This window comes from Lepus europaeus, chromosome 23, assembly GCF_033115175.1.
Source record: "Lepus europaeus isolate LE1 chromosome 23, mLepTim1.pri, whole genome shotgun sequence".
Lineage (NCBI taxonomy): Eukaryota > Metazoa > Chordata > Mammalia > Lagomorpha > Leporidae > Lepus > Lepus europaeus.
In genome coordinates, this window is record NC_084849.1 from 7,117,753 (window position 1) to 7,141,720 (window position 23,968).

The 23,968-nt window shown below is 57.3% G+C and overlaps 1 protein-coding gene across 9 annotated transcripts in view; it reads left to right on the plus strand.

Annotated features, from left to right (window-relative positions):
- Nucleotides 1-23,968, plus strand: part of KDM2B (lysine demethylase 2B) — a 167,037-nt gene that overhangs the window by 81,757 nt on the left and 61,312 nt on the right. For all 9 annotated transcript variants that reach the window (XR_009864875.1, XM_062182126.1, XM_062182127.1 and 6 more), the window contains 4 exons: nucleotides 6,102-6,195; nucleotides 7,125-7,278; nucleotides 16,444-16,559; nucleotides 22,727-22,853. Coding sequence is in view for 8 of the 9 variants with exons in the window: in XM_062182126.1 (XP_062038110.1) it covers nucleotides 6,102-6,195; nucleotides 7,125-7,278; nucleotides 16,444-16,559; nucleotides 22,727-22,853 (491 nt within the window). In the remaining variant the exon portion in view is untranslated. The remainder of the gene's footprint in view (nucleotides 1-6,101; nucleotides 6,196-7,124; nucleotides 7,279-16,443; nucleotides 16,560-22,726; nucleotides 22,854-23,968) is intronic.

Sequence of the window (23,968 nt, forward strand, 5' to 3'; positions counted from 1 at the left end):
CCAGAGCCCGAGGATCCACTTCTAAGACGCCACACTCACATGGCTGTTGGTGGAGGCCTCAGCTCCTCACCACTTGGACCACTTTGCAGGGCAGCCTGAGCATCCTCATGGTTGGTTCCTATGAGCAAGGGATTGGAGAAAGACCAAGGAGGAAGCCACAGTGCCTTTTGTGACCTAATTTTGAAGGTCACTTAGTGTTGGTTTTCCCCGTGCTCTGTTAATTAAAAGCAACCTGGCAAGTCCAGCCCTCTCTCTCTTGAAGGAAGAGATTTGTGGACGTGTCACCAAAGCTCCCCCTAGGTTTCATGTAAGACCCTTAGAGATGGTAGAACCTTCTAGAAAGGGATGAGGGGCTCTCCCCTCCTCTTCCTCTGCTCCTGTTGCTGGGTGTGGTCTGACAAGCTGTAAAGGAGCTTAAGTGCCCAGCACAAAGGAGACCCTGCCTGCAGCATACGGTTGGCCCCAGAAAATTGAGAGTTGAATGTCTTTTTCTCCCCACATGCTTTCTGAGGGGTAGCGGGAGGAACTGAGGGAAAATCTGGGGTGGAGAAGCTGAAACCCAGAGAATAAAATGGGCCCTGGGACCAGCAGGCTGCTCCCTTTCACCTCCTCTACAAAGGGGTAGAGGCGTTGTCATCGTCCTCGCCCTGCCTCCCTCCCGTGCTGAGGGGAAGATGGAGTGTGCAGTAGGTGTGAAATGTGAGGTGTGATCCCCGTGTGGGACAAGATGTTTGTCCATCTGGCCTTGTTGGAATTTGGCACCCTCTGCTCCCCAGTCCACCCTCCCTCAGGCTTGTGTGGGGCTTTTTCCTCCGCGGCCCGCATTCACTTCTCGACTCAGAGCCCCCTCCTGTCAGCCGTGGTTGCTGGCATCACAAATGGCCATCCCTGGGTCATGAGTCAGGCAGGGAGAGCGACAACGGGGAGGAGGCTGCGGGCCATTCCCCAGACCCCAGGCCTCTCCATTCCTGGCTTTCTCTCTTCTCTACCTTTAAAAGAGAAACAAATAAGCCAGGGTTCTCTGTGCTGTGGTGCCTGAAGCCAGCTGCCACGTCAGACAGCTGGCATGCATACCTCAGCCGTTCTGGAGGTGGGCGTCTGTCTCCCTTTTACAGACAAGGACAGAAGGTCACACTGGTTCAGGCTGTGGGTAAGACAGCAAGGACTAGTGGGGCTTTTGGACAACTAGAGAAGCTGGACTTGAGAAATTCCCTGGTTTGGCCACAAAGCAGCCCCTGTCTGGTCCCTCCGACAGGGATGCTGAGTCCCTGGAAGGAGGAGATTGGTCCAGTGCCACACGGCCGATTACAGTAATTTTCAGTTTGTTTCTGGGTACTGCGTTTACACCGAATGATTGGATATGGTCCCTGCCATCAAGGACCTGAGGTGTTTGTGACTAAAAAGACAGTGCTCTCACGTGGACAGCCTGGTCCAGCTCTCAGGGTGGTCTGCTCCAAGCTCAGTTAACCCCACAACCAGACAAAGTGCCTGCCCAAGGACCCCTGCCTGAGTTGATGTGTCTTTAAAACAAGCAAGACATACATGTGCTAAGAAATTCCAGCAGTTCCAAAGAATGTATGGCCTGCCACCAACAAGGGACTAATAGCCGTTCTCTGCCCGAAGTGACACCAGGGAGCAACACCTGGCCAGGCCCTTGACCACTGTGAAACGGCTTCAGTGTCCTTGTCCCTAAAGTGAGGACGACCGGGTTGTTTTAAGGGAGAAACAGCTCTTATTCTTATCATTTACTAATTAGAAGCTGTGGTTCTCTGTTGTTGGGCAGCGCTGTGGAGCTTGTCTGCCTCTGCAGAGGCTCAGCGACAAGCGACCGTCTCCTGCCCCCTTGTGGTTTGGGGGCAGGGTGTGACAGGGTGGGAGCAGAGGGTGGGACTTCTGATTTGAGCTGGATGGCCTCCTTCAGCCGGAAGTCTGTCTTTCAGGTTTGCCTGCAACCCCAGCTCTGCACTGGAGCTGGAGTTGCCTCAGGTAGACCCCGGGGGAGAAGGGCTGAGAGACTCCGGAGACAGGCGGCTGGGGTAAGCACCGCCACTTAGCAAGCTGGCGACCAGGGCCAGGAGCCCAGCCCTTAGCCTCAGCTTCCTCATCTCAACACTGGGAACAGCCCGGGAATCACAAGCTTGTGAAATTTAGATTAAATTACCTAAGTAGCATGGCTTCTGGCTACTGGGTATCCAGCCCAGTGGATTCCCACAGTGATTCTGGGGTGTGGGGGTGCACAGCTAGCCACGAGGCAGGCAGGAGCAGGGGCAGGGGCACTAACAGCGCCTTAGAAGGCAGAGTGCAACTTCAAGTCACCTCCCCAACCGTTACGAGGGAGGAGGAAGCAGCTCAGAGAGAACATGCAAGTTGCCCGGGATCACACAGCCGGTGGGGTCTGGGGTCCCAGCGCGTCCTCGCAACCCCTGAGCTGCCACTCCCTCAATCCCCAGCTCTGGCCCTTGCTGTAGCGGAGCTGCACACTGAAGAAAGGTGGCTGCGTTGGGTCGGAACCCAGCAGCCAGCGGCGTCCACGCTCCGGGAAAACGCGGGCGCGAGGGTTCACGAGCCGTCGCCGGTGGAACGGGCGTGGGGGCGCTGGCCTGGTGCCCCCACGCGGCCGGGACGAGGGGGCGGCCGCGGCGTCCCCTGGCGCTGGCCCGGCGCTTCCCTGTCGCCGCCGCGGCCTCCCTCCGCCTCCCTGGCGGCCGCCGCGCCGCGCCGGTGTTCAGTTTCAGCGCGGGGATGAGCGCAGGCTGCGTCCGGCTCCCCGAGGACGGAAGGCAGCGAGCGGGGGCCCCAGCGTCCTGGGCAGGGGCCTGGCAGCGCCGTGGAGGGGGCCCGGCTCGTGTCGCCGCCGGGACCGGGCGCGCGTCGAGCCTCCGCCGCCGAAGGGGACGCCCGGGAGGCGCGCCGCTGCCGCCGCCGCCGAGGGTAACCGCGGGCAGCTGGGCGGGCCGGGCGGGCGTCTCCGCGCTGCGTCCCGCTCCTTTGTGGCGCGCGGGGCGGGGTGTGGGTGGCCTCCCGCTCGCAGGCGGCACGGTCGGCGTCTCGGAGCAGCTCTTTGTGTCTCCCGGGGCCGGGTGCAAGAGTGGAGCGCGCGCGCGCCTCCAGCCCGCCACCGGTGCCAGCCTGCAGTCCCCCTCCAGCTAGCCTTCTTCCCGAGGGGACACCGCCTGGCGTCTCCCCCCCCCGGGGGGGGGGGGAGAGTTTCTCCAAGTTGGAGAGAAAAGGGCGGGGTGCGGCCACTCCGCCTCCTCAGACCCCCAAGCAGCGCCCCAAAGTTGGTGCTGCAGGTGCAGCGCCCCCCCCCCCCCCCTTACGGCTCTCCCAGCCAGCCAGGGCCGGTGCAGGGCGGGAACCCCCCAAGGGCTTAGCTCCGGGGCTCCTGATATTCAGCGGCCAACTTGGAGGGTGCCCTCCTACACAGAAGCCACCTGCGCTGTGGGGGTGTCAGGGGTGCGGCTTCCCCAGGCGGGAAGCCTGCGAGGCCGAGACGGAAGCCCGGCTGTCGGCCGGCAGCAGGGAGAGAGCTTAGCTGCCGTGGCACCGAGCCGGGGTGCCCATGTGACTGCGGTGTGCTTGGGAAGAGGAAGCTGTAGAGGTCAGTGCAAAGGCGTCACGCCAGAGCGAGCAGGGAGGGGGGACCCGGAGTCAGCGCCTGGCCGGAGCCAGGGGTGGCCTGCTGGCTGCGGGGACCGGGACAAAGCAGCCCTGTCACAGCCACCCTTGCTGCCCCGATACTCAGCTGTGTCCGGGTGGGAGGGGTGGAGAGGAGGGGCAGCCTAGGCCCCGCACCAGGGACGCTGGGAGGAGGGGGGAACCTCTTCAGAAGAGGGGATCTGGAAGTGGTCCCCCGACCTGCGTGGGAGGGGCCTCAGTGCACGCTGCAGGGTGACCCTCGGGGCAGATCAGACAGGAGCTCAACTTGGAGAACTTTACTTGCTTAGAGCGGCAGCAGCTACAGGGATTCCCATTCTACACGTGCTGGGGAACCTGGGGCTGGGGGCTGCTGGGGGGAGGCTGGGCTGGGTGGCCTGGCAGCCCTGGGCCTGGAGCCCCAGAGCCATGTTCCTCTTTGGTCCTCTCTGCTGCGGGGACAGAGTGGGCATCCGGCTGCAGCCAGAGCCAAGCTGGTTCTCCTGGCTCCACCCCACACACACTTAAATTGTTTTCCCTCGACTGTGTTCAGCTCAGGCCTGGAGGGGGGTGGAAACCAAGGTTAGATTTTTAAAAGAGAAAAGCGACAACGAAGAGGTGGTTTTTAGGAAAACCAGGACTAATATTTTGAAGTGGTATTTAACAAGAAGAGGCTGGTGTGGTCCATGGGGGTGGGGTAGGTTCAGGGTCCCCCCCCTTTGCAGTTCCTGGGAGAGAAGAGGGTCACCCAGGCCTTTAGGCTGGGGCCCTGATGGGGCTGGGCTGCCACGGGCTGGCGGGCAGGGAGGGCGTGGAGCTCCGAGTCGGGACTTCAGCAACCCCGGTGCCAGCTTCGTGACAGCCTGCGTCCTGTGCTGTCAACTACACCCCTCCGAAGGGGTTGCTAGGCAGCGGGGCTCTGATGTACGGGGAGGCCTTCTGATTTGTCAGCCTCCTGCAGACACATGGTTAAGGCTCCTTCCAGCCTATCGGGAGGAGGGACGCGGGGCACGCTGCCTGCATACTGCCGAGCCCCGGGTCCACCTGAACGCGAGGTGCAAAAGGCAGGCAGAGGGAGGGGGGCCCTAGAGCCCTCCCGCCTTCCAGCCAGCTCAGCCCCACGTCCCCATTATTTCCACTCGGGGTTGCTGCTGGCTCCTCCCTGCCCCTCCCCGCCCCGTTCCTCCCCTCTCCCCAAACCTCGGAAAAGCAAAGTGCAGCAGGGAAAAGAGGTCAGTGGGGTAAGCATGTGTGTGCGGGGCCCCGGAGGCGCCAAGGTGCATGGGTATGAGTGGTGGGGAGGCTGCCCTGGCCGCACCACCCGGGGCTCTTGTGGGAAGGGGTAACTGGCAGGGAGGGGGGCCCTGGCACCTTGTTTGCCAGGCCTGGGTTTGGAAGCCTGCTCCATGCCCCCTCCTCCACCAGCTCTGCCCACCCTTAAGGAGGCAGTAAATGGGACAGGAGGGGGGACCGGCGGGTTCTTGCAAGGAAGGGTGTTCCGCACGGCGCCTACTGGCGCTCAGAGGGAGGGGAGCCGCTGGCGGGTTCCTTGTCTCCCTGGATGCTCGCCCTCTGTCCCAGCCCCTAAGGCTCAGGCTCTCTCTCTGCTGGCCCCTACAGTTCCAGGGTCTTCTCTTAATCCTTTGACCTTTTTAAAAATTTTCAACAGCTTTATGGAGATGTAAATTCACTTACCATTCACTCACTACAAGTGTGCAATTCAGTGGTTTTTTAGAAGTCTCAAAACGATAGTCCATTTTAGAATGAAGCCCTGTACCATTAGCAGTCCCTCGCCACACCCCCACCCCACACTCCTGGCCACCACCCCCGTGTTCTTCAGACGTGGAACATACACTGTGTGGTCTTTTGTGGCTGGCATCCTGTCCTTCCTAGCCGTATTGCTGTTCATCTCGCCATGTAGCTTCTGTGCATTGTTGCCCTGTTAGAGTGGTACATCCTTAAGGGCAGGGGTCTTACACTGTCTTCTGTGCTTCTCTCAATGCCATGTATGGCTCAGGGCTGGACCACACTGGTTGAATGACTGAGAACTGGTGATTGGCAAGCCGTGCAGGTGGATTCCAACTGAATTCCAGGACGCCCAGCTGCTACAAAGGGGTCTGGCAGCTTGGGAGAACTGCAGGTGTCAGAGCTGTGCGGGAGCAGAGAGGAGGGGTGGGGGGGGGGGTAGAGTGGAGCAAGGGCAGAAGCTGCAGCAAGGAGGGAGTGCAGTGGCCGTGGGTTGTCAGCTCTTGCAGGAACCTGAAAGCAAAATTGCTACCCCCAGCCTTTGGGGCTTGAGATCGGTCGCCTGATTCCAGGGGCTTCCAGTTAGATTTGGATTTGGAAAAGAAAAAAAAGAAGAGCAATTTGCCAGAGTCGGCGTTTCTAAGAGGGCAGCAGTCGGGCTGAAGGGTCTGCTCGCCTCCTGGGATGCGGGCGTTGACGTGGGCTTCCCGGTGCTGCAGGTACTGTCTGATGAGCGTGAAAGGTTGCTTCACTGACTTCCACATCGACTTTGGAGGCACTTCCGTCTGGTACCATGTCTTCCGGGGTGGGAAGGTGAGTTCCAGTTATGTCTCTGGGTTTCCCGTGCTCCTCAGGCTTCGTGAGTAGGGAGGGACTCCCTCACCTTTCCCCTTCCTTCAGCCTGGCCCCTCCCAGCCAGCCCTGCCCGGTGGTAGTTTTAGGGCCACTCCATCCCCTGTGGCCACGCCTTGTCTCTGTCTTCCCCTAGAGGGAAAGGTCAAGGTCAGCTCATTTGCATCCCAGGTACGCCCAGCTGCCTGTTTGGCCCCCAGGCACTTCCACACTCATTCCTCCTGGTCATCTCCTCAGCTCCAGCACCGGCCCCTTCTAGCTTCTAAGCCGGCTGCCAGCTCCGCCTGCCTCCAGGACCCCGAGAACATTTCACACCTGGGACAGACATCACCCCAAGAGAATAGGCCCGCTGTGCATGTGGGGCGTGTGCGTTGTGTCTGCCTTTGTCTGCACGTCCATCTGGGGGCGCAGGAGTCCCTGCACGGGTGGGTGTGCCACCCCGAGTGTCTGGGTCTGCACGTGCATCTGTTTTAACTGAACGCGCTGGAAGAAATTCTGGGAGGAAGTCAGCCCACTCGATTCCAGATGTTTTTCCTCCTCTTCCAAAGTGAGCACAAGCTGGGTTTATTTATTGGGTCATTTTATCATACAGCTTCGGAAATTCCCCTCCTCTCCTTCCCCCCAGCTCCCAGACAAGCCTGTGGCTCAGGAGCAAGAATGTTCCACCAAGTGCAGGAAGTATCCCCAGCCTGGCATCTCGGCCGGAATGGAGATTCCCTACAGGCCACCTCCTCAGAGAGCCTCCGGGACTGGCCTCGGAGGGGGTCCAAGGGTGGTGCCTCCCCTCTCTTGTACCACCCCCCCCTTCCCGCCACCCTGGCAGGTGGGGCTGTCTCTTTGGCCTTGACCTCAGCCTCATTGGCAGCTGACTGCTTCCTTTCCCTCCCCAGATCTTCTGGCTGATCCCGCCGACCTTGCACAACTTGGCCCTGTACGAGGAGTGGGTGCTGTCGGGAAAGCAGAGCGACATCTTCCTGGGGGACCGCGTGGAGCGTTGCCAAAGAATTGAGCTGAAACAGGGATACACGTTTTTCATCCCCTCTGGTAGGTCTGGCTGGGGCTGGTGCGGGGCTCAGCCAGGGTTTTAGGCCAAGTCGGGTTTCTCTGGGCCTGGGGTGTTTGACTGGGGCTGTTTGTTGCTAGTGCCTCTGGGGCTGTGCCTGTGGGCTAGAACGCCCACTCAGAGAAATCCTTGGCTTCCCCCAGGGGAGTTGGCAGCTTCCCTGCAGATTCTGGGGGAGCCCAGTGCTCAGCTACAGCTGGAATTCCTGATGTGCTACTTATAAGCCATGGCGTCACCTCTTTGTGCCTCAATGTTCCTATCTGTAAAATGGGAGTAAGACTTCCCAAGGTGGCTGTGAGGACTGCGCAAGCTCAGACCCCCTGGCCCGTGGATCTTTGGAGGGGAGGGGTTTCATAGGTGGCATCACTGGTGGATGTGGGCTATGATCCAGGAGTCAGGGAGTTCAGTCTTCAGCCGCATTACTGGGAGCACGCCTGCCAGGGGGAGGGAGGGGACGCTCCTGCCGTGCAGATTGAGGGGACAGTCCACATGGAGGAGGTTGCGTTCCTCCTGGGCACTGTGCTTTGTGGGGAAAGCTGAGGTAACCTGGGAAGTAAGGGGTCTGCAAACCACATCAGCCATGAGGAGCTTGGAGGAGCTTGGAGGAAGGGAAGGGGTGTGGTAACCGCAGCCAGCCAGGTGCAGGGTTAGCTCCTGGAAGAAGAGTGACAGCCAGTGTTGGAATGACTTGCTCTGGCAGGTAGTGAGCTCCCCGTCACTGGAGGTATACAAGTGGAAGCTAGGTATGGGTGTGTTAAAGAGCTTGCAGAGAATCCGCCCCTGGGTAGATGCTTGGACCAGAGCATAGAACTATCCTTTGAGGCCACTAAGAGGGAGCAGCTGGTCACACTTAGGTTTCTGAGAGTTGGTCTTGAGCAGTGGTTGTGGTAGAAGTTCTTTTTTTTTTAAAAAAAAAGATTTCTTTATTTTGAAAGAGTGGGGGCTAGCGCTGTGGCACAGCAGGTTAACGCCCTGGCCTGGGGCATTGGCGTCCCATATGGGCGCCGGTTCAAGACCAGCTGCTCCACTTCCCATCCAGCTCTCTACTATGGCCTGTGAAAGCAGTAGAAGGTGGCCCAAGTCCTTGGGCCCCTGCACCCATGCGGGAGACTTGGAGAAAGCTCCTGGTTCATGGCTTTAGATCAGCAGGGCTCCGGCCGTTGTGGCCAATTGGGTAGTGAACCATCGGATGGAAGACCTCTCTCTCTCTCTCTCTCTCTCTCTCTCTCACTGTCTCTTCTCTCTCTGTGTAACTCTGACTTTCAAACAAATAAATAAATTAAAAAAAAAAAAAAAAGAACAAAAGAAAGAGTGACAGAGGGGAGAGACACGGAGAGAGGGATCTTCCATGAGTTGGTTCACTCCCCACATGGCTGCAGTGGCCAGGGCTGGGCCAGGCAGAAGCCAGTAGTTTCCTCAGATCTCTCACATGGGTGCAGGGATCCAAACACTTAGGCCATCCTCCACTGCTTTTCCCAGGCCATTAGCAGGGAGCTGGATCAGAAATGGAGCCACCAGGACACGAGCCGGCGCCCATGTGGAATGCTGGCTTTGCAGGTGGCGACTTTACCCGCTATACCACGATGCTGGCCCTGGTAGAAGTTCTTGTGTGGGGTGGGGCTGGCACACCAGGGCTTTTGACAGCTGGGCTGAAGGTGGAGATTTCTCTGTTAGGGGAATTGGGGATTTGGAGGCTGAAGGGTTCAGTGGGGGTGACTTTGTCACCATGGTGTCAGGACTATCCCTAGGCCTGCCTGGCTCAGGGAAGGGAAGCGCCCCTGCGAAGGACAGAGGGATAGCCCTGGAGGGGCCCCGGTGGTAGACACCCTGGCCGACATGGTGTCCATCTGATGGGTCCTCAAGCTGATGTGCAGTGTGGGGTGGTGGATTTAAAGGAATCCTGGCATGCTCTTGGCTTGCTGCTGTCTCTTTGTCTCTTCCTCTCTCTGTACCTCAGCTATCCCAGCTGTACAGTGGGGGCAGGACGGGACTGAGCTCGGGGACCTCCGAGGTCACCCCCAGCCCCATTCCCTGAGTCCTGGCCTGTCCTCCTCGGGGTCTGGTCTTGCGTCCCTCTCTCAGGCCTTCCAGCAGGACTTGGAGGGCTGGTTGATTGCTTCCTCCAGTCGGGGATGGGAAGGGTGTTGGTTGTGGTGACAGGTGAGGCTGGGGAGGGTCCCACAAAGGGCGCAAGCCGCAGCCTGTTGAGGGCAGGAAGAGACGTGGACTTGAACTGCAGCAAGCAGGAGTCCATTCAGAGCTCCCCAAAGATTTCTAGTCCTCAGGGTTGTGACTGAGGTCTCAAATTTTTTTAAAAAATTAAAAATTTTTTTTTTCTTTTTAGGAACTAGAAAAGGGCCAGCTGGAGTTTGTCTTCTTCCAAACAGCTGGAGGAAGGGGCGTGGGCAGAGAGCATAGCTCAGAGGTCCCCAGGTATCAATTTTGTGAACCAATGACCTAAAGACAAAGTGCAGAACTGATTCAGAGCCATCAACTTTTTTTTTTTTTTTTTGGACAGGTAGAGTGGACAGTGAGAGAGAGAGAGAGAGAGACAGAGAGAAAGGTCTTCCTTGGACGGCGCCGTGGCTTAACAGGCTAATCCTCCGCCTTGCGGTGCTGGCACACCGGGTTCTAGTCCCGGTTGGGGCGCCAGATTCTATCCCGGTTGCCCCTCTTCCAGGCCAGCTCTCTGCTGTGGCCCGGGAAGGCAGTGGAGGATGGCCCAAGTGCTTGGGCCCTGCACCCCATGGGGACCAGGAGAAGCACCTGGCTCCTGGCTTCGGATCAGCAAGATGCGCCGTCCGCAGCGGCCATTGGAGGGTGAACCAACGGCAAAAAGGAAGACCATTCTCTCTGTCTCTCTCTCTCTCACTATCCACTCTGCCTGTCAAAAAAAAAAAAAAAAAAAAGGGTCTTCCTTTGCCGTTGGTTCACCCTCCAATGGCCGCCACGGCCGGCGCGCTACGGCCGGCGCACCGCACTGATCCGATGGCAGGAGCCAGGTGCCTATCCTGGTCTCCCATTGGGTGCAGGGCCCAAGCACTTGTGCCATCCTCCACTGCACTCGCTGGCCACAGCAGAGAGCTGGCCTGGAAGAGGGGCAGCCGGGACAGAATCCGGCACCCTGACCGGGACTAGAATCCAATGTGCCGGCGCCGCGAGGCAAAGGATTAGCCTAGTGAGCCACGGCGCCGGCCTTTTTTTTTTTTTTTTTTTTTTTTTTTGACAGGCAGAGTAGACAGTGAGAGAGAGAGACAGAGAGAAAGGCAGAGGCATCAACTTTTAATTTTGCTGAAGATGGACATTAACTAAAGATCAAAAACCCAGTAACTGTTACTGATGCTTCTCGAAAGAAAGGTTGCTGTTTTAAAAAGTGTTTTATTTATTTATTTTCATTCATTTAAAGGGCAGAGGGAGACAGAGACAGGCAGAGTTCTTCCATCCATTGGTTCATTTCCCAGGTGCACGCAGCATCCAGGGCTGTGCCAGGCTGAGGCCAGGAGCCCAGTACTCAGTCTCTCATGTGGACAGCAGGGACCCAGGTACTGGAACCATCCCCTGCTGCCTTCCATGGTACACACTGGCAGGAAACTCGAATCAGAAGTAGGACTGTTCTTGGCCCCAGGTGCTCCCATAGGGGATGTGAGTGTGCTAAGCAGAGTCAAACACCTACCCCAAGAAAGACTATTCCTTCTTTCTTTTTTAATAAAGATTGATTTATTTATTTGAAATAGTTATAGAAAAAGGGAGAAAGAGAGAGATCTTGCATCCACTGGCTCACTCTCCAAATGGCAGCAATGGCTGGGGGTAGGCCAAACTGAAGCCAGGAGCCAGGAGCTGCTTCTGGGTCTCCCTTGTAAGTGCAGGGGTCCAAGCACTTGGGCCATCTTCTGCTGTTTTCCTAGGTGCATTCACAGGGAGCTGGGTTGGAAGTGGAGCAGCTGGGAGTTGAACTGGCACCGGTATGGGATGCTGGCACTGCAGGCGGCAGCTTAGCCTGCTGTGCCACAGCACTGGGCCACGACTGACAATTCTGGCACTAAAAAAGTTGGAGGTAGTTGTACTTGGGACCCACAGGGGATTAGTTCCAAGACACATCACACTGGGATTTCACAATCCACCCCTAGGTTAGTTATAATACCTAGTATGATGTCAGTACTGTGTAAATAGTTGTACTGTTTAGGGAATAAATAAAGAAGAAGTTTATATATGTTCAGTGCTGACACAATTAAATTATTTATTTATTTCCAATTTCTTTGAAAGGGAGAGAGCGAGTAAGCGAGCTCCCATTTGTTGGTTCACTCCCCAAATGCCTACCACAAGCAGGGCTGGGCTAGGCCAAAGCCAGGAGACCAGAACTCCATCGCGGTGTCCCATGTGGGTGGCAAGAACCCAAACACTTGAGCCACCTCTGCCACCTCCCAGGGTGTATGTGGCTGTAGGAAGCTAGATCAGACCAGTAGTAAGGACACGAACCAGACACTCCATATAGGATGCAGGCATCCCAAGAAGTGACCTTAGCACTTTGCCAAATTCTCACCCCTGCACCCTGCACCCCTGCTCTGATATTTTTAATCCTTGGTTGACTGAACCTATAGATGTGGACCCCCTGGATATGGTGATGAGGGCCACCTGTACTCAATTTCAGTATAAGGGACCGTCTTTTAAATTTCGGTGTTGAGTTTATGAAAATCTACACTATTTTTTCTTGTTCTGTGGTCGCAGTGAAAACTACAGGATGGGGTTTTGAGTCTATGATCAAGATGAAAATTTTGGGTCCTTCTGGGGGCCTGGGATTGTCTCTGAGCTGGGATGGACCTGCTGCTGAGGTAGGCGGTGGCCGGTTTGTGGCTTTGGGTGGAGAATAAAGCCCTGTCGAGTCCAAGGCCGGCTTGCGGCTCCCTGGTCCTGAAGCCGAGAATCTAATTCTGGCCTTTCCTGCCCTGCACCCCGGCCTTCATCCTCACGGGGTGATCCTAGGCCCTTGGGCTGGCCGCAAGTCCTCCCATCTCCTGCTCAGCAGGTCTCCAGCTCTCTGAAAACTCACAGGTGCTGCTGGGATAGGAGTTTGAATTGGCACAGTTGTTTGGGGCAAAGCAACTCAGCCTTTCCCACTGCTGTCTGCAGGTGAAAGGGCTGGGTACTGGCAGTGCTTCGGGGGTGGTGGTTCTTCTGCCTGATTCCAGGGCAGCCCAGGAAAGCTGACCGCTGGAGGGGACAGAGGAGTAGGATAGCTTGGAGAAAGGGGCTTGGGTTTGTGCTGCTGGGCCTGATGTGAGGGAGAGGAAGTGAGAGTGCAGACAGGGTTAGGAGCAGGGAGGCCAGAGCCAGTTCTGTGAAGTGACCACGTTTTAGTCCAATGGCGCTGGAGTCAGGACAGCTGGAGGTGGAAGTCATTCCCAAAGAACAAGAAGTCGGAGACTGCAAGTACCCTGATGAGCCAGGTGGCATCTCTGACCTCCTGCCTGACCCACGGCCAGCATCCTGACCATGTTCAGGAGGTTGGCCTTCTCTGGCTGTGCCAGCCGAGGTGAGGTTTAGTTAAGAATTCATGTAAGGAAACATGTAGTGTCCTGTCACCTTTTTTATTTTTTAATAAAGAAGCTACCTGAGACCCAAGGTCCCACAGTTAATTAGTGATGGGGCGGGGCATGGGCCCAGGTGTACCTGGTTCCCCAGGACCCCAGGAGTCAGGAGACTGGTCCCTGTTCTTGGCCGTGTGACTCTGGGGTGTTAATACTCATTTAGCAAGCTCTCTTAAGAGCCCACTTGGTGCCAGGCAGCCTGGGAGGGAGGGGCACACAGCACACTGTCCCCTCCTGAGTGCCAGTCCAGCCAGCTCGCACCAGGGAGATGGGGCCCAGCATGGGTACCTTATTCATCACTTCTGGGGGTGCCTGGGAAGGGCCCTGAGGTCAGTGACTTGGGCAGGCCTGAATGTGCTTCTCAAGGAGTGAAAAACAGTCAAAGCTTAGACTTCCTGGTGGGCCAATCTGTGAAATGGGTATAGAGCAGGACAGGGGCAGCAGTGTGTGGCCGAGGGTGATAGGGCCGTGGGAAATAGTTGCTGCTCCGTTCCAGCCAGTTAGGGCCTGGTGGGAATGGAGCCAAGGACACCAGTCTTCCCGTTTCCCTAGGGAAGGAAACATTTCTGGTAGTTCTAATTGTCATCTGCAATTTCCCCATTTTTGTAACATGGATCAAACTAGGCAGTCTCCTGGGCCCGTTGCAGCCCAGGTTTGTCAATTTTGGCCCTTGGTGCCAGCTACAAGGTCATTGGGAGGAGAGGCCATGGGACCCAGCCCCAGGCCTGGCCCAGCACAGGGTGTGCATCAGTGCTGGTGAGGGTCCAGGGATCAGGGGCATCTGTGAGGTGCCCTGAGCTCTGTGACCTTGAAGGTGTCCCTGCAGCAGCCACAAAAGCTGAGGCAGATGTGGGGAGGCAGCATTTGGATTCCAGGCCCTGGCATCTGGGCTGTGACTGAGACTCCGCGTGCCCTGCCGCGGTCCCAGAGAACACCCCGTCAGGAGGTTTTGTGGGTCACACCGCTTTCCATCCATGTCTGCACCTGTCCCTCGTCGCCTGGCCTGAATAGCCTCTGTTTATTGCCTTCTCTTGTCGATGAGTCTGGCCTGCAAGCGGGAGGCTGCAGGTGCCAGCCTCCCCAGCCCAGCACCAGCCGGGGACACCTGCTCCGCGCTTCCTAGAACGAGACAGCGTCCGGAGGCCGGGTACAGTCAGGGCCTAGGAACGCTGTGATTTCCCCTGCCCGGTTCTCCTTGGTGGAGCCGAAGCAAGCGGGGCTCAGGGGGGCAGTCAGAGCGACACTAATGCAGGGGCAGTTGCCTGAGCACCTGGGAGGCCCTGGCTTGGCAAGGAGGCGAGCGGATGCATCGAGACCCCTGGAGTGGCAGGGCGCAGATTCTCAGTCTCCCACTCCCCACCATTTGCCACAGCAGCTCTCCTCCGTTTTCCTCTGTGCTGCCACATCAGGGCGACAGATGGAAGTCCCGTGTGTCTGCGTGTCCACCTGTCAGGAGAGGAGGGGCTGGTATGTGTGGATCTGTGTGAGCACCAGCCTTTTCCAGAGCCCCTGTGATCGACGAGGCCACCTCAGATATCGATGGCGATTGCGTCTATCGACCGAGTCCTTGCTCACCAGGTTCCCAAGGGGGAGGGAGCGGACGCCTTGCTTTCATCGGGTACCAGTGTTGCGTGTCACATGGTGATCAGTGCTGGGGGTGGTCTCTGTCCTGGGCCTCTGGACGTGGGGTCTCTGTAGGGAGATAAATGGATACTTGAAGAGGGGGACCCCTCAGGCGCCTTCCCCCTACCACAGGCATCTCCTGGCTAGCAGGTCCTGGGTCCCAGCCGCGGGCTGATGGTGGTAACCACAGCAAAGATTAGGCAGCGTAGCGTGCTTCTGCTTCGTGGAAACAGAAACCTGAGAGGACCAGCTTGGAGGCAGCAGAGAGAAGGAACTAACTACAGCATGTATGGAAGTCAACACCCTTTACAGGTGCAGCCCACACCTGCACAGAGGGGTGAAGGTGGCCCACAGTGACATCCCCCAGCCTGCACAGCAGCTGCCTGTGCTGGTGCAAGCCAGAGTCCTGGGAAGGGGACTCAGGATGAGGGTCCCTGCAGCAAAGCCTCTGTTCCTGCGCCCCGTGGCACTGTTGGTGACCATCTCTCCTTTGGTCTCCCCCGAGGACCAGCAGCTCCATCCTGTGCTCCCAGGGAGAGCAAGCAGCTGCCAGTCTGGCACAGGGGCCAGCAGTGGTGGCCTCCCGAGACTTGGAACTGGGGTGTCTCAGCACTGGGAGGGGCAGGGAGGATTGTGGGGCGAGGGGGGTTGGGTCTCTGGAATGTTCCTGCGAGCAATAGAATTAGGCGCTCAGGCCAGAACACCTGCCTCTTTCTGCCTGTTCCTGGGCGACCCCCTGCCTTCTGCAGCGTCTGCCTCTGTCCTGTCTTGGCCTGGTGCCATCTTTCTCTTTCAGTCTCCCCTGTATGTTTCCAGGCCTGTCCCCCAGGCTTGGCTGGGCCTTGCTAACCCTTAGATGCAGTGCAAGGCAGCGGCTTCCCTTGCCAGCTGTGACTTCATTCTGTGAGCTGCTCTTCTCTCTCGAGCTGCCGTCTCAGCCTGTGTAGATCAGAATTGACAATAAAACTACCTGTCCGCTGGCTCTGTGCCGTCCATGTTGGCGCCTGAAGCTGTATGTAGGTCCCTGGAGCACTTGCAGTGTGGCCTCTCTGCAATGAGATGTGGTCCAGGTTGAGTCTCCCTAATCCAAAACCCGAATTCTGAAACTTTTTGAATGTTTGTGGTCAAGATTTGGATTTTGAAACTTTCTGGGTTTTCGGGGCGGGGAGGGTGGGCGGTGAGCATGCTCAACTGGCAAAGTCTATGCAAAAACAAAGCAAAAAAACCCCAAATACTGAAATCTGGCCCCAGGAGTTTTGGAAAAGGGATTCTCCGCTTGCCTTCCGTGGCTGAGCGGAAGCTGACTTCCCCGGGCTGAGTTCTGATTCGGTCACTTCACTTCTCTCTTGCTCAGTTTGCTCATCTGTAAGTTGGGATTGCCAACAGGACATCCATATTAGCAAGCTCAGGCCTGAGAGCCCTTACAGCAGGCCTGTCACAGGTGGGCACGCTGTGATCCCCATGCTGACTCGGCAGCAGCAAAGCCAGGGCCTGCAGGAGGGAGGGCCGTGGGCGTCCGGCCAAAGCAGAGCCCAGGTGGGGTGCAGGCGGCACGAGGAGGCCACCTGGAAATAGGCTTGGGAGGACTTTGATGACAAAGTGGACCCCAGGCAGAGGAGAGCGTCTGGGTGCTATGGTTTGGGGAGAGAGATCCCTCCGTGCTCTGAGCCACCTGCTGTAACTCCTCCTGAGACTGCTCCCTGAGCAGCGTGGACGTGGGGAACAGGCTACCTGCCTCTCTGTCCGCTGCAGCTGGTCTGGAGGGAAAGGCCTGTCTTGACGTTCTCAAGCTGCTGGTCTGGTCTGCGGTTCCCCCCACCTGACTTGAGTTAGCCACCAGGGCCTTGGTGCTCACCTCGCCTGCCCCGACGGCTGCATGCTGGCGTTCCCTCCCACAGCCTCCCACGGCTCACCCTCTCTCTACCCTCCCCGGCCCAGGTTGGATCCATGCCGTCTACACTCCCGTAGACTCCCTGGTGTTCGGCGGAAACATCCTGCACAGCTTCAACGTGCCGATGCAGCTGCGGATCTACGAGATTGAGGACAGGACCCGGGTAAGGGGGCGCACAGTGTGTGGCGTGGGCCACTCCAAAGTCCTCCACAGTCCCCCTCTCCCTCCTGCCCCTCCGCCTAGAGCCAGCCTCCGGCCAGCCATCCTGGTCATGCAGGATAGGGAGGTGGTCACAAGTGGAGTTTCTGCCCACCTCCCAGCCGGTGACAGCCAAAACCCCCTTGCCAAAGAGGAAGTGTTTCTGGAGAAAGCATCGTGAGCTCTCGGGAGCCCTTCCCTTCCCTTCTTCTCCCATGTAGAAGTGGCGGCTGGGGACAGGGGGAGTTTCCTTGCCATGTTGTCGAGAGAGGGCCGAGGTCAGGTCTTGGCCATGTATCCTCCTGGGGACCCCAGATCTGCTGGAGAGCCCCCGAGGGTTAGTCCCCCTGGGTCCTGTCTCTGGGCCCAGTGCAGAGTCACTTAGGGTCATCCCCAGCTGCCCGGGGCCAAGGCTTTCCTTTGCCCCTGATAGTCTCAGTTTCTCAGACACTGGGTTTCCCCCACCCTGGGCCAAGGCTGAGGCTCTCGTGCCTGGTGTGTGCCCGCCTCTCTGCAGATGTCCCCCTGCAACCGGAGGGGCACTGTGGCTGCGAGCTTGCCCTCCCCCTCTCCCAGCACCTGAAATAGGGCGGGCAGCTGGAGCCTGGGGCAGAGAGGGCCCCCTTCTCAATCTTTACTCTTTGTTAACATCGCTATCCAAAATGTCAGTTTTTCTATTCAAAAACAGAGATATAATTCCCATACCCTAAAACTCACCACTTATAATACATAGTTCAGGGGTTTCTAATACATTCACGGTTGTGTGACCCTCATCCCTGATTGCAGGACATTTTTTAAGATTTTATAGGCCGGTGCTGCGACTCACTTGGCTAATCCTCCACCTGCAGTGCCGGCACCTTGGGTTCTAGTCCCAGTTGGGGCACCGGATTCTGTCCTGGTTGCTCCTCTTCCAGTCCAGCTTTCTGCTGTGGCCCAGGAAGGCAGTGGAGGATGGCCCAAGTGCTTGGGCCTTGCACCTGCATGGGAGACCAGGAGGAAGCACCTGGCTCCTGGCTTTGGATCGGCACAGCGCGCCGGCCATTGCAGCCATTTGGAGGGTGAACCAACGGAAGGAAGACCTTTCTCTGTCTCTCTCTCTCACTGCCTAACTCTGCCTGTCAAAAAAATAAAATAAAAAAAAAAAAAAAAGATTTTATTTATTTACTTTGAGAGGTAGAGTTACAGAGAGAGAGAAAGTCTTCCATCTGCTGCTTCACTCCCCAAATGGCTGCAATGGCCAGAGCTGGACTGATCTGAAGCCAGGAGCCAGAAGCTTCTCCCAGGTCTCCCACGTGGGTGCAGGGGCCCAAGCACTTGGGCCATCTTCTACTGCTTTCCCAGGCCATAGCAGAGAGCTGGAGCGGAAGTGGAGCAACTGGGACTCAAACTGGCGCCCATATGGGATGTTGGCACTGCAGGCAGAGGATTAACATACTGCGCCACAGCGCCGGCCCCCAACAGGACATTTTTATCACACCAAGAAGAAGCCCTTTACCCATGGGCCGTCACTTCCCTGTCCCTAGCCCTGGCAGCCACCGATCTACTTTTGGTCCCAGTGGGTTTGCTGGTTCTGAGTCTGACTCCTGTCACCTTGCATCATGGTTTCTTTTTTTTTTTTTTATTTGACAGGTAGAGTTATAGGCAGTGAGAGACAGAGAAAAAGGTCTTTCTTCCATTGGTTCACTCCCCTAAAGGCCGCTATGGCCAGCGCTGCGCCAATCCTGAAGCCAGGAGCCAGGTGCTTCCTCCCAGTCTCCCACGTGGGTACAGGGACCCAAGCACTTGGGCCATCCTCTGCTGCCCTCCCGGGCCACAGCAGAGAGCTGGACTGGAAGAGGAGCAACCAGGACTAGTACCCGGCACTCCAACCGGGACTAGAACCCTGGGTGCCAGCGCTGCAGGCGGAGGATTAGCCAAGTGTATGTCGCCGGCCGCATCATGGTTTCAAGGGTCATCCACATGGTAGCATGGATCAGTTCATTGTTTGTTTACATGGCTGCTGTAATATTCTGTTTCTGTGGCTGGACCACACCGTTTCTTCTTGAGCTTTGCCTCAGAGACAGCTGTTTTGTTCCCAAGAGGTGTGGTCATGTCCAGACCCTGAAGATAGGCCTCACAGGGGCAGCTGCGCCTGGGCCTGGGGTCCTTGTCTCTGCCAGTCTTCTCTTCAGGCCTTGGTTCACATGGAATCATATACATGAGTCCGTCTTAGCCCGCACATGTGGCTCTGAGCCTTTCAACACCCCTAGTATGGGAGCCCCTCTGCCAGGGGTTTTATTGAGGCCACTTGGAGCTGTGGTCAGTGATCAGGTGTGCCCCTTCCCATGGGCCTGTTTGCTGCCTCTGATGCCTATATCTGTGGAGGCCCACGTCTGGACCTGGCCGTGTGCAGAACCCATGTTTTGTGGCCTTTCTTCCCTTGGCCACTCACCAGCCCTGTACAGGTATGGGGAAGGCCAGCCTGGCCCTGGTCTGGGCAGTGCCACCCTGTGACATTCAGGAGAAAGCACTGTTTGGGCACACGACGATCATCCCACAGTCTGGGTCAGTGCTCTCTGGAGCTCCAGCTAACTGTTCTTTGGCCGGCCCCAAAGGACAGGCCAGTCTGTGTGAACAACTAGCAGATGTAGGATAGAAACGGAGAAATCTTGGGGACGGTGTGAGGCCTACGGCTTTCCAGGCAATTCCTGAAAGCCAGATTCAGGCTGGGGTTTCCAAAGGCCCTGGCCACTGTGGGGCAGCCATCCCTTCCCCCTTGGCATCCCGGCCTCCTCATTCTGTGAGGCACCCAGCTCCCCTCCCCATGAACGTCATGCTGAGCTCTCGTGGAGTATCGCACGCCCACTTCCAGATGAGCGTGGCCAGGTCCCCTCCCCCAAGGCCAGTGTCCCTGTCGTCTCTGTGGGCTCCCCATCTGGTTTCCCTGAAGCAGGTTGACAGCTGGGGGGCTGGCAGGCAGGCCGCGCTGGAAGCAGCAGCAGACTGTTTAATCTGCTTTGGTTTCTGGTCTTTGGAAGGGGGGCTTGGCTAAGAGGCCCAGTTGTATATACCCTGGGAGCCAGGGCAGACAAAAGGCGCTGGGGAGAGAGCACTGGGAGTCAGATACATGCCAGGGTTCCTTGTCAGCTCGCTACAGCTTAATTCTTTACATCCCTGCGAGCTTTCTTAAGAAGGTTATGGCCATTTAAAAATAGTTTTTCAAGAGTCTTAAAGCTTGGCTTTTCTTGGAAACCAAACGCAGGGCCTGCCAGAGGAAACTGTCAGTCTCCAAGCCCCATGGTGGGATTTGTCTTGGAGAAAGAACCTCCCTTGTGGCTCAAGGTGGCGGACCTCCATCCAGTCCAGGGAGCCCCAGGGTTCTCCTAGGTTTCTAAAGGAAGCTGTGTCTTGGCTCCCCCTTTCCCCCCACTCCCCCCCCCCCCCCCCCCGCTACCAGATGCTCTGTGGCCTTCCTGGCAGAGTCATTGCCCATAGCCCACATCTTGGGACTACTGGGTCTCCACTGTCACCCTCCATGCAGAACCATCTCCCCTCCTTTCATTCCAAACCTGCGAGGAGAGATGGAAGAATTCCCCCAAAGAGTGAACGCTCAGCGTGTTTGTTCCTTTCAAGACAGTGGCTCCACAGCCACTGCATACGTCCGACTGCTTAACTCAGTGAGGGACAGGGAGATCCATTAACCACGTCTCTCTCACGTTTATCTTTCTCCCCCCTGCAATGGCTCGGTGAAAGCAGCCCTCCCAGGAGAGGTAACACCTCCCGCCCTGCCCCTTCACAGCCAGCAGCTCCCTCCCCCCACCCTGCCTCCCCTACCACCGGATTGTTCCCCCCCCCCCCATTGATTTTTTTTTTTCCAGGAGAAAAACAAAATTTAAGATACTTCCACTGCCCTCAATATTTTACGTTTGCAAACGCTTGAGACCTGGGAGTTCCAGACACACTGAGACACCTTTGGCTGCTGTCTCCCGGGGCCACCACGACTTGGGCCTCTGAGGAAGCACTGAGGCCAGTGCCACTGGAACGCAGATGGAAGCCCTGAGATAGGCGGTTTCCCTGCAGGCCGGGAGCCTTGCGTGCTTTTTCTGTCCGCTTTGCCTGTCGCTCGGGCCGGCTTCGCTGGTTAAAGGCTCAGCTCCTTGGTGAGGCTCCGAATTTGTCAACAAATGATGTGGAGCAATCATGTGTTTAATGTTCCCAGGCGTGTGGCTGGAAGCTTTTGGAGGCGAAGGGTGGAAGGCGGCAGCCTTTTTGTAAGTCACCTCTTTGCAAGTTTTGTTTCCTGTGGTCCTCTCTTGGAAAAAAAAAATTTTTTTTAAACTGGTATTCCTTCATCAGCATTCGTTGTCACCCAGCTGGTTTCTCTTGCATTCAGCCTCAAAGAAGGGAGACCTCCTTTCTCATCCTGAAGCGTGGTGCCCCAGCCTGACAGGTCCTCAGGGCCCATGGTGCCCGTCGGTGGCACAGTGGATCGGATGGTGTCCAAAAACTTGGAAAATCAAAGCCGACCTCAGGATTTTTGTCCGTCGATGGGAGTCAGGGTCCCACCAGCCTCTGGTTCAGGGGTTGACACCTCAGTTTCAAAACCGTTTGTCCCTTGCCCTGGCATGGGGTTGGGCTGGAGACCCCCAAAGCCTTCTTCACAGGAGGTCCGGTCTGCTGCTGGCTGGAGAGCCCCTCTGTCTTCCAAACTCCCAGGGGCAGTGACCCAGCACTGAAAACAGAGGCAGCCCCGCGCTACCCCAGCCTCTCAGGAAAGTAGCTGGAGCCAAGGAAGCTGCTAGATGGTGATCCCAACTCCGCTCATCTCCTCCCAGGGCTGAAGAGCATGTGGCCACCGCGATTTCATTCCAGAGCTTTCCACCCCTGCCCCGGAGGCAGGGAGAGCAAAAGGGACCCATTTCTCAGGTGGGAGAAGAGAGGCCCCAGAGTGGGAAAGCAGCGTCATCGTAGCAGAGAGCTGAGTGGGAATGGACGAGGAGCTGAGAGCTGGGCTCTTAAGAGGGGCGGAGTGGGAACCGCTCCAGGTGGCCACTCTGAAAAGGGCCGGCAAACAGTATCCTTGGGCCAATAGAGGACCTAGGTCTGCCCGTGTTTGTCCTTGTCCCAGGTGTAGAGTGTGCCTGTTCGTTGTCAGCAGAGACCACAGGGTAGCTGGGGGCAGGAGAATGTGTTTACTCCACATCCCACTCCCTGAGTGGTTGGACAATGGCAAGACGTGCGCCCTCAGAGAGAAGGCACAAGTGGGCAGGCCTGAGCGTGGACACATGGGACCTGCAGAGCGTCCACCACGACCTCACCCCTCCCAGGCCCACTTGGGGTGCAGTTTGTGGAAGGCCCCTCCATGCCCAGGCTTTCAGCCGTGCCCCTTTCTCTCCTCTTTGGCTGCCGTCTCCTCTGTGTGGACCCTGCATGGCCACCCCTCGGAATCCCCCAGGGCCCAGGCCGTTTCAGAGCTGCGGTCCTCAAAGCTGTCTCCACCTCCACTTCCTCCCCTGTAAGAGGCAGCCGAGAGGGGATTTCCACTTGGAGCTCAGCTCCAGGCCCGGGTGTGAATCCCCTGTTGTCGGGACAGTTCCAGGCCACACTGGGGCTTGTGTCTGAGGGAACTGGGCATTGCCAGGCGGGGACTGGGGAGTGGCAGGAGGTGGACACCTGAAGCCCCGCCCCTGCAGGTAGGAGGATGCTCCGTAGCCTGTCAGCAAGGGGTGAGGCCTGTGGGTTGGTTCTGGTTTCCAAGGGGCACACGAGGGTAGCAGAGTCTGGACAGGAATTTTTAAGAAGGGCAACGAGCCCGTGGTGGGGATGGGGAGGCTGGACTCGGGCAGTGTGGGCTCCCAGGGGTCAGGGGAGGACTCTACTCTGCATCTCACAGCAGCACGAAGTGGACCTGGGCCTGCAGCCCAGGGACCTTCGGAGGGCCTCTCTGCCTCATCTGTGCATGCTTCTGGCATCTGCCCCCCAGCGCCTCCCTCCTGCCTTTGTTCAGTGCTCGCCCACCGCCATTTCTCCCTCCTATCATTTGCGCTCCCGCTGAGACGATGACAGTGACCCTCACCCTCTCCCCCACTTCCCTGCCTCCTCCCCCCACTGTCCCCTGGATCTGACCCCCTCCTGCCTGGCCTCTGCTTTCAGGTGCAGCCCAAGTTCCGTTACCCCTTCTACTATGAGATGTGCTGGTATGTCCTGGAGAGATACGTGTATTGTGTGACCCAGCGCTCCCACCTCACTCAGGAGTACCAGAGGGAATCCATGCTCACTGGTGAGTGAACCCGGGGGGCCCGGCTGGAGCAGAACCCCTTTCTTCAGGCCAAGAGCCCTTGGGTTGAGGGGGTTTTTCTTTTTCTTTTTCTTTTTATTTGAAAGGCAGAGATACATAGACCGAGACTGAGATCTCCCGTATGCTGGTTCAAATGCTCACAATGGCGGGAAGTGGCCCAGGCTACAGCCAGGAACCTGGAACTCCGTCTGGGTCTCCTATATGGGTGGCAGGGACCCAAGCACCTGGGCCATCACTGCTGCCTCCCAGGATGCGCATTAGCAGGGAGCGGGGACTGGAAGCAAGGTGCCTCGGACTGGAGCACTCTCATGTGGGGTGCGGGGTCCCTGTGGCATCCTAACTAACCGCTGTGCCAAACGCCAATCCCCAGCGGAACTCTGGAGTCATTTTGGGGCAGAAATCCTGGAGAGCCTTCGTGGAAGCCGTTCTTGTCAGCTTCCCACTTGGAATACAGAACCCAAAAATTGAACTTGTAACCCCAGAAAGGGTTAGATTTGTGGCCTGCAGTCCGTGACCCTGCAGGGGCAGACAGGGCCCTGGCAAGGCCGCCAAAACAGGATCATCCCACGCTGCAAAGCATGTTGGGGATTTTATTTCTCCAAGGTCACCAACAGACTTTTCCCCTGGGTTTTTGCCCCTTTATTAGAGCAGGCCTATAAGCTGCCTTCAGTGCCCAACCACCCTGGCCATCTTTGAGCCAGTGGGAGGGGTGGCCAGGACTGGCAGTGCAAGCTTGGAGGAGCAGCTTAGGGGCCACTCTGACCGAGGCAGGGAGCTCGCACGAAGCTGCAGTGTCGTTGCCCTGCCCTGCTGCTGGGACTTTGTCATCTCCTCTCTACCCCCTGCCCTCACCCTGGCACACTGCTCTGCTCTGTTCTTGAAAAAAAAATTTTTTTTTTTTTTTTTGAGATTTATTTGAAAGGCAGAAATACAGAGAGGAAAAAAAAGAGATCTTCTATCCCCTGGTTCACTCCTCCAGTGGCTGCAATGGCTGGAGCTGGGCCAGGCTGAAGCCAGGAGCTTCTTGCATGTCTGCCACATGGGTGCGGGGGCCCAAGTACTTGTGCCATCTTCTGTTTTCCCAGGCCATTAGCAAG